General features: G+C 54.9%; 1 protein-coding gene across 2 annotated transcripts in view; it reads right to left on the bottom strand.

Annotated features, from left to right (window-relative positions):
- Window positions 1–6,142: 6,142 nt before the first annotated feature.
- FCHO1 (FCH and mu domain containing endocytic adaptor 1) overlaps window positions 6,143–9,764 on the bottom strand; it is a 28,477-nt gene continuing 24,855 nt past the window's right edge. The window contains exons 23-28 of one of the 2 annotated variants that reach the window (XM_080673905.1): window positions 9,143–9,298; window positions 8,672–8,804; window positions 8,037–8,236; window positions 7,366–7,421; window positions 6,860–7,024; window positions 6,143–6,420 (exon numbers count right to left, since the gene is read on the bottom strand). In XM_080673905.1, the coding sequence (XP_080530031.1) occupies window positions 6,398–6,420; window positions 6,860–7,024; window positions 7,366–7,421; window positions 8,037–8,236; window positions 8,672–8,804; window positions 9,143–9,298 (733 nt within the window). In that variant the 3' untranslated portion in view covers window positions 6,143–6,397. The remainder of the gene's footprint in view (window positions 6,421–6,859; window positions 7,025–7,365; window positions 7,422–8,036; window positions 8,237–8,671; window positions 8,805–9,142; window positions 9,299–9,764) is intronic. The other variant, XM_080673904.1, reaches the window with a different exon arrangement.

The following is a 9,764-nucleotide window of genomic DNA, read 5'->3' as shown; positions in this document are numbered from 1 at the left end:
CGGGGCCCCTAGGTTCCAGTTCCCAGGTGAGTGAACTGGGCACAGAGAGGGCGCCCACCCACCAGAGGTCACACAGCCAACTGAGGCTGAGTGGGGTTGGTGGGATTTGGACTCTGGCCTGTGAATCTGAGGGTGACCCCTCACCATTTTTTTATCGTCTTGGCCTCTAGTAGTGATGGGCTGGTCCCTATTTACAGGGAGCATGAGTGGCTTTTGTAAACAGAAAAGGAAAAAAAGAAAAAGAAGAAGAAAAAACCCCAGTAAAGGTAATTCTTTAGAAAGGTGTGTTATGCAGACTCTGATTTAGTAAAACCATGTGTGCAGGTGGATTTATGCGAACATACACTTCCACACCAATGAACATCTGGGTGAGGAAGAAGGGTGACACACGCCCTTTAGACCTTCATATTCTGTTTCTAGTCCCAAGGCTTAACACAAGTGACTCACTGAGTGAGCTGGTCCTCCCCTATAGCAAACTAACCTTCCTGGGAGGAGGCCAGGAAGGAATCAGGCGGGACTGAGGCACCTGATTGAATGCCAGCCCTGCCCCAGCTGAGCCTCAAAGGGCTTCTCTGGGTTTATTTCCCAGTGGGGAAACTGTGATCTCATGGTGCCTTCCTGTGGGAGCCTCCTGAAGCACCCCCACACCTTCGTGTTGGTCAGGACCCTCCGCTAGGCTTTGTGCTTAGAGCCCTGCAATCTTCACATTATTTTTTGTCACCCAGAGATCCATGTCACGAACGAGAACACAGTGAGCAGCCTAATCAGGATTAGAGGTAACACACCAGGTCCTGCGTGCGGCCTCTCCACCATGTGCTCATATATCCTCACACCTACACGGAAAGGTAAGGATAGGGAAACTGAGGCCAGAGAGGTCGAAGAACTCATTCAAGAAAGGTCAGTCCTGCCTTCACCACCATCTGATGGGACCTCCTTTAGTTTGCTATGTTGGTAATGAGCTCCTCATCACGGGAGCAATCAAGCCCAGCCAGACTCCCATCAGGAGGGATGACAATGGGCATCCTTCCTGGTTCACAGGGGGCGGGAAGAGTGGGCGCATGTTGCTCGCTGCTCCAATCTGGACCTTACATGCGGTGGCAGGAAGTCCCTCAGTGGTCAGAAGTACCCAAATCATAAAGCCTCTGCCTGCTGAACACCTTGTACATCCTCCTGGGAGCTGGGTCACTGTCCCGCCTCACAGAGGAGAAACTGAGTCACGTCTAGACACCAGGAGCAACCTGCTCAAACCACACAGCGAGGCACTGGCTGAGCACAGATCTGAACCCCAGGGGAAGTCCTGTGCTGGAGTCCTCAGGTCTAAATGTGGCCCAGTGCCTGGCATGGCTGGGGGCAATGGGAGAGGCTGGGGGTGGGCAGCAATTCCTTCCAGTAACAGTAATAAACCCCTCCTGGGGCCCCAGGTGCTATTCCTGCCCAAACCCTCCCAATCAGTGCCCGTAACAATCTCAATAATGAGACAACAGTAATAGTAAGGGCCAGAGCATACAGAGCCCTCCACTCCCCCTTCAGATCCCGCCCTATCCTGGGAGGAGGGCAGGGTGGGGGCAGGGGTCCAGGGCCACCTCACTTGTCCATCGGGGCAGTGCAGGGCTCAGGGATGCCAGAGTCCCAGGTGGCCTCGGTCTCCCTTCTCCTCCTGGCGTGGGGGAGACTTTCTGCCCAGCCAGGCCTGAGTAAGCCTTGGAAAAGCGGGGTTATATTAGGGATGAGTGAGGACGACGGGGGGGGGGGGGGAGGGTGGGTTGAGACGGGGTAAGGGGGTGGGCTCCAGGATCTGCTCGCAGGTTCACGGTCAACGCGCGCGGATATCTGACCCCACGCACCTGCCCGAGTTCCTCTAGTGTCCCACTTCCTCCCTTCCACCACGGGGATCCACCAGCTCCTCGGGAAACCCCAGCACTCACCCCCAGACCCGGACCAGTCTCCGATCCCCGCTCCTCTTCGCTGGCGACCAGGAGGAAGAGTTTCACCTGGGCGTGCGCTCAGGTGCTTCGCTCCTTCCTGCCTCCCTCCGGGCCTCGCCTCCCGCCAGCACATCCCTCCCCCCACCCTCGCCCCCAGCTGGGCCGAGTTTCCTGGTGGCCCAGTCGAGGTTGCCCTGCCGCCCCTCCTTCTTCCCTCCCCGGCCCCGCCCCTTCCCTTCCCTTCTGCGGCCCGCTGTTTCCCGCGCCGACCTTCTCTGGCCTCCCCAGTCCCCTAGGGCTCACAATCCTACTTGAGTCCGACCCACACCAGGTAGTGAGCTCCCCGCCGCTGGCGGTGTGCAAGCCGCGCCTTCTCAGGCCCTGGCACAGGGCCTGCCCAGCGCTGGTCCAACGTGTGTTCAGTGAAGAAAGGATTGAAAAGGGGGCAGGAGGCGGTTTGAACCCAGTGGTTCTTCAGGTCTTTGTAAGCGATTGGAAAGTTGCAAACCCTACAATCTGAGACCCCAGACATCAGAGGCTACAGTCTAGCATTCGGAAAGATTCCGGAAGTTGCAAAGCCCAATTGGAAGCTTCTTGGGGTTGGGGCTAGTGAAGATTCGAAACCCCCTCACCCCAACCCGGAGCTGTGTCTGTCTGAGTCTCTACAAGTTTCTAATCTTGACGCATTGAGGTCAGGAGATCTGGTCCACAGATCTAATGCTGCATTCAGGGTGGAGGAAGTGGGTTCGGTACACAACCAGCCCTGCGGGCCCCAGGAAACGGAGGCTTGCCTTGTCTGGGATTGAGGAAAGGAGACACCTCCCTGTCCCCTCCCCCTCCCCCTCCCCCCCATCTAGAGTAACTCCAAAGATCCCAGAGCAGATTCTGACACTGAAGGGCCCGGGTTCAAAGGTTCACATCTGGACTATTGTTATCATATTGATAGTGTTATCATATCAGCAATTACACTCCTAAGTAGCCACCCAACATAGATGTTGACACCAACCTTTGCACATGCATGCTCATAGCAGCACTAGTCATGATCACTAAAAGGTGAAAACAACCCACATGTCCATTAGCTGGTGAAGGATGAACAAAATGCAGCTCACACACACAGTGGGCTATTGCTCAGTCATCAGGAGGACCGAAGCAGGGACACAGGCTACAATGTGGATGAACCTCAAAAACAAGCTGAGTGAGGGAAGCCAGACACTAAAGGCCACATGTATGACTCCATTTATATGAAATGCCCAGGATGGGCAACTCCATGGAGATAGAAAGCCAGATGAGTGGGTGCCAGGGATAGGGGAGGGTCAATAGGGAATGACTGCTCCTGGGCTTGGGGTCTCCTTTGAGGGTGATGGAATGTTCTGGAACTAGAGGTTGTCTACTGAAAAAATAATATCGACTAGTTGTTTTGTCACCAAAGGATTTGTTTGGAAAAAAGAAAGGGCTGCAAAGTGCATGCAGGTATGGCAAGCCAAGTGCACACTCTGGCCTGTGCGCCAAGATGGAGGAGTACGTATATAAGGGAAAGGAAGTTAAGAGAAGGGGGAGTTAGAACCGTAAAGTTTATCATCTCTCTCTTCCTCGCCCTTCCTCTCTGAAATCAATTAAAAAAAAAAGTTCTAGTTAGTCTTTATCAAGGTGGTGGTTGCCAAACGTTGTGAATGTGCTAAATGCTACTAAATTGTTCACTGTAAATGATTAATTTTTATTATGTGAATTTCACCTTAATTTTAAAAAAGCCCCAACTAGGCCTCTCACCAACTGGGGTGGCCTCTGACAAGTGACCTAGCCACTTTGTTCCCCCTCACCCCTCCGTGAGAGGTTTTGGGCTTCCCAGGTAGGGAAACCGGGGTATCAAACAGTGGCAACCTACCCGCCCTGGGTTGGCAAGTTAAACAGGCGTCCCACCCTCCTTCCTGGCACATGTCACACAAGTTCTGGATGGCCAGGCAGTTGAAAGGCCACACTTGGGAAATGCCTTCTGTTTTATTTATTTAATTTTTATTGATTTTAGAGAGGAAGGGAGAGGGAGGGAGAGAGGCAGAAACATCAATGATGAGAGAATCATTGATCAGCTGCCTCCTGCACACCTCACACAGGGGATCAAGTCCGCAGCCCAGGCATGTACCCTGATCAGAATCGAACCGTGACCTCCTGGTTCCTAGGTCAACGCTCAACCACTGAGCCATGCAGGCTGGGATAAATTTCTTTTTGTTGTTGTTAATCCTCACCAGAGGACATTTCTTCCATTGATTTTTTTTTTTTTTTAGAGAGAATGGAAAGGTGGGGGAGAGATACAGAGAGAGAAACATTGATGTCTCACACAGACTGGTTGCCTCCCTCACGCGCCCCAACCAGAGCCCCAATAGAGCCTGCAACCAAGGTATGTGCCCTTAACCGGAATTGAACCTGTGACCCTAGAACAGGACTTTGGAGCTAGTTGAGGTGGGCTCTCCCCCTTTCGAGGCCTGAGCCCCATCAAGGAGCCAGAGTCATACCCTAGCTGGTTTGGCTCAATGGATAGAGCGTCGGCCTGCGGACTGAGGGGTCCCAGGTTCAATTCCTGCCAAGGGCACATGCCCGGGTTGCGGGCTCGATCCCCAGTAGGGGACGTGCAGGATGCAGACAATCAATGATTTTTTTCTCATCATTGATGTTTCTCTCTCTCACCCTCTCCCTTCCTCTCTAAAATCAATAAAAAATATATATATATTTTAAAAAATATATTTTATTGATTTTTTACAGAGAGAAAGGGAGAGGGATATTGAGTTAGAAACATCGATGAGAGAGAAACATCGATCAGCTGCCTTCTGCACACCCCCTACTAGGGATGTGCCCGCAACCAAGGTACATGCCCTTGACCAGAATCAAACCTGGGACCATTCAGTCTGCAGGCCGACGCTCTATCCACTGAGCCAAACCAGTTAGGGCTAAAATATATATTTTATAAAAAAAAAAAAAAAAAAGAAGAAGAAGCCAGAGTCAAACATCTGATCCTATGGGTGTTTCCCCTCCATACCAAGTCTTTGCACACACGTGTGTGCACATGTGTGTGTGCAAAGACTGCAGGCCAACACTCTAACCACTGAGCCAAAACATAGGGCTGCCTTATGTTTCAAAAGATACCTAACCTCACTTGTGACCCAAAGAAAGTAATTACAGCCACTATGAGGTGATGATAAACAGTGTCCCCTCACGCAGGGGGCTGTGGCATGGAGACGGCACTCCGGCCCCTCAGCCACATAGGACCAGCAAAGAGACCATTTTATAGGGACTGAGGCAACCGAGAGTACACACATTGCTCCCAACTAGAGGATTTCCCCCCACTTCCCAAATGAGGAAACTGAGGCACAGCCAAACCCCCTTCTCTCTTTGGAAGACAGGGTGGGAGGGTCAGAGACCACAGGCCAAACCCCACTTCCTGCTTCCAGAGCTCCACCTGGCCTGGCTTGGTCCCTGGGATCTGCACAGCCTCAAGGTCAGGTACGCTGGGTCCTCACATGTCCATCGGGACCCAGGACTTTCCACTGAGCTCAGATCTGCTCCCCACCAAAGTGTGCTGGTTACCATGCCTGTCCTGGCCCCAGTCAGGCTGCTTCTTGCCCACCTGCTGGCACTGCTGGGGGGCTTCCTCTGCGCCAGGGTCTTGTCAAAGTGTGTGACCTCCCCTCAGCCATCCAGATGAGGAAACTGAGGCCCAGGGAGGTCAAGTCACTTGCACACTCTAAACCTAGGCGCATGGCTTCCGAGAGCTTTCTCCTGCACACTGTTGGGTTCTTACTGCCTGACATACAGTAGGTACTCAGTTGATATTCATAGATTGACGAATTGCTTTCTCATGGAACTCACAACTCTGTATCTCTCTGCCTGGGGTGTCCATCCCCATCTTGCAAACTCCTACTCATACCTCAAAGCCCTATTTAGAATATCCTCTCCTTAGGAAGTCTTCCTGACACCCCCGCTCTAGTCTGTGTTCCTCTCGTCCTCATTCCTTCCACCAGCCCAGCTCTGCGTCCATGGAACTGGAGGTGTCCATGGGGCTGGGGTGTCCATGTTTGGCTTTTTTCTGCCCTAGTATCATTCAACACAGGCTAAGTGGGAGCAAGCGGGTTGGTGGGTGATGGGGAATATTAGGGATGTTAGATCTCCCCCACGTATCCGTCTTCTCTTCATCTCCTCTCTGGCGATGGAAAGGAAACTTCCAGGAGCAGGAAATTTATTTTATTAGAAAATAAAGTGTTTATTCAAAGAACATTAAAAGTCCAAGGACCTGTGTGGGAGCTGGTATGAGCGGAAGTGAATCTCAGGCTCAGCCAGGCTGGGCGTGGGGCTCCTCTCCACAGAGTCAGGGCCTCGGAGGAGGCCAGGTTGGGACCCCAGGATCTGGCAGGCAGGCAGGGAGCAGTCATCAAGCACCAGGACTCTGCAGAGCTGGGGCCAATGGGCCCGTCAGCCTCCCGGGCTCAGCAGCTCACCAGATACATCCCTGTGGGGGTGGAGCCGTGAATGGGAGGAGGGTTGCTTGTCCCTACCCTGGGATCCCCCAATCCTTCTCAAAATACCCCTTAACTCACTGCCCCATGGACCCCAGCAGTCCCCTGTGGGGGCAGGAGAACAGAGTGAGGGTGCTGGTGCAGTGGTGTTTCTGGCTGCGATCCTTGGATCCTTGTAAGAACACCCACCCTCCAGGGGATGGCCCAGACACATTGATCTTCCTTCTTGACCCCTCCCACTGGGACCCTGGCCACCCCTCCCTGTCTGTGATTACCCCACACTGAGTTTCCAGACCTGACACCCACCTATCCTTCCCAAATACTTAAAATGCCTCCCCCACCCCTGCATCCTGGCAGAAGCAGGGGGTGGGGCTTGGCCACAGCAGAGGCCTGGCTCCCAGGAAGGTGGGGGCAGTAGAGTCCTGTACATACCTGTGGCAAACCTTCTCTTTACCAGCGACATGCGGTAGCCACTGCCCACCAGCTCCAGGTCCACGCCGGACAGAGTGGCCCCTTCGCTGGTGAACTGAGCGGCCACGGGGCTGGGCGTGCTGGGCCCTGAGCACGGCTCCCAGCTGGCAGACAGGCGGCCAGAGCCTGAGGAGGCCTGAGGTCAGCTGTGTCCCATCCCTGACCCCAGGCCCACTGACCCAGACTCTTCCTTGGCCCTGCTTTGATTTGTGGCCTCTCTACCCTTCTGGCCTCCTCTTGTGCCCCTGCACCCACTTTCTTTGGCTCCACAAGACTGTGTGTGGTTTGTAAAGCAGTCCTGCCTCAGGGCCTTTGCACCTGCTGTGCCCATTCCCAGGATGCCTCTCCTTCAGTTTGGTCAAAGCCCTTCCAGCCTGGCCTACCCCAAGCATATCCCCGATTCTCCCCAGTTTAAATAAGTCCCCCCACCGGAGAGCCCTGAGTCCTGATGTACAGCCACAACTCACCCCCTGCCTCGGACACATCTGGAAGCTTCCATAGGAACCGCTTCTCCTCCAAGTTCCTGGCATCAAGAGAAGCTTGGTCAGGTCAACCCCAGAGAGAACACTTAGAACCCAGGGTCCCAGCTCAGTTCCCTCTCAGCTATATGACCGGAGCAAGCCAGGTCCCCTCCCTTGCCTCCATTTCCCCATCTGTGAAGCAGGGGTGGGATGTGGAGCAGCTGGTCCCAAGGGCCCCACAGCCTTGCAGCATTTTTAGAGGATGCATTTGGTCCTGTAAGTCTGGCTTCTTCGTGACAGGTTCTATCCTTTATACAAAACTAAGGCAACACTGGAGCTGGATTCAAATCCTGATGTGATCTTAGAGAAGCAATTTAGCCTCCCTTTGCCTCAGTTTCCCCATCCATAAATAGGGATGATGGCAGTCTACACAGGGAGGGGTTGCTAAGAGCCTGAAGCCAATCAGTGCATGCTGAGCCCATGGAACACACCCGACACGGAGGAAGCTCTCAGTGTCAGATATCATCACTCTTTGATAACAGCACCCTCAACTGTAGGCAGTTCGAGCTCACACTGACCAGTCAGGTCCAGGGTGGGCCCTTTAGTTGCTTCATCAAGGGGAAGGTTGGGGGATTCAGGGGCACCCTGAGCCTCTCTCGCCTTCCACATGCCCTCACCAGGTGGCAGCTGGCTGCAGGCAGACATTGGTCACAGGCTCCCCCACAGGCAGCAGGATCTGGACATTGGTGAGCGGCGTGGGCACAGCCGTGGCGCCGGGCCGGTAGCTGTACTCCACCGAGACCTGAGTGAGGGTCGCCTCACACTGCCAGTGGGCGCTCAGCTGCAGAGGCACAGACTGGGGACCCGGGCGGGAGAACTAGAAAGAGAGAGGACAGAGAGTGGGCCATCCTGTCCCACCACACTGCACTACAACCAGCTTCGGTCTGTATTGCACACGCCACCCCAAGAGAGAGAGACCCTTTTCTGGAGACTTTGCAGATAGGAGTCTGCATTACACCACACGTCCAGCAGAGGGCAGGAGAGGGCCTCATTCTAATAAAGTCTGCGGACAGGCACCAGAGCGGGGGGGGGGGGGGGGGGGGGGGGGGCCTGGGAGGGGCACTTCTAATTTGCATAATGATACCGTCCGCACTGCGGAGGCCTGGCTCCCTACAATGCCCATCTGGCCACCATTTACCCTCTACCCTCCCTATACTCCCACCACCCCTTCCCTGCTCCCTCTGCCCTCCCCATTCCCTCCGTATCCCCCATCCCCTCCCTACCCTCTGCCCATCCCATCCACCTAGTCCACCTGGTACCGCAGCAGAACTACATTGTAGTAGGAGGCGACTGGGTTCTGCTCTGCCTGGCGCTGCAGGGCCTCGGTCAGGGCTGTCATGTTGAGCCAGAAGTCTTTGGTCTCAGGGTCGCTCTGGGAGGGGTCACTGCAGAGACCCGGAATAATCACCCCCACCCTTGGAAGAAGCCTTCTCAGGGTTCCCAGCACCCCACCCACCCCAAGGGCTTCCTAAAGATACTGATTTCCCAGGTCACCTTGGCCCAGCAAAGTGCGTTTATGGGGGTGGATGTGGGGGTGGGGAAGGTGGGGAGGAGGGGGGGAATCCAAGGAGGACAGGAAAGTGAGGTCCAGAGAAAGGGAGGGACTTGCCCAGGGACACACGGCAAATTCTGGGAGACAGAGGAGGAACTTACAGCTGGGGAGCTCCTGGCCCCCACTAGCCTCTGGGACCCCCTGTTCCTCCCTCCCTCCCCCCAACAGTACCTGAAGAGCAGGTCGGCATTGGGCTGGAAGTGCTCGATGGGGGCTGTGTGTACAAGACGGAAGCTGAGGACCGGTGGGGGTGGGGTCCCGCTGAACACACGCACAATGCCAGCTGGGAAGGTCATGGTCAGCTCCCCAGTTACTCGAGCCAGGCAGCTGGGTGAGAGGTGAAGGGACTGGGCTTTGGCTCAGGGCTCTGCCGGCCCCTCATCCTCCCCTCTCTCCTGGGGCTCCCTGGGTCTGCATAAGCAGCAAGGCCCTGGCCACACCCAGCATCCTTACCCCCCAACCTCCTCCCATGGTGTCCCTGTCTGCATAGCAACCCAGGCACCAGGAAGAACCCACACTGGGCTGAGGAGGCAGGAACACCTCTTTCCCTCGTTCTCTTTTCCCCTAGGCCACCAGGAAGCTCACAGCAAAAATTCCGTTTTATAATTGTCTGCATGCTGGGTTTTGGGTCTAATGCTCTCTTCCTCTCTTTGGTCTGACTTGAAGTTCTTTTCTTCTGGGCCTCACCCCCGACGATCCCTGGTCCCTCAATTCACCCTTTATCCACCTCCTCCATGGGCCTGGCCTCGGGTGTTCCTCCCTCAGGTTGAGGCCCACAGCAGCCTCAGAGGAG

Source organism: Plecotus auritus (genome assembly GCF_963455305.1).
Source record: "Plecotus auritus genome assembly, chromosome: 6".
Classification (NCBI taxonomy): Eukaryota; Metazoa; Chordata; class Mammalia; order Chiroptera; family Vespertilionidae; genus Plecotus; species Plecotus auritus.
This window is presented reverse-complemented; position numbering and strand designations above follow the sequence as displayed.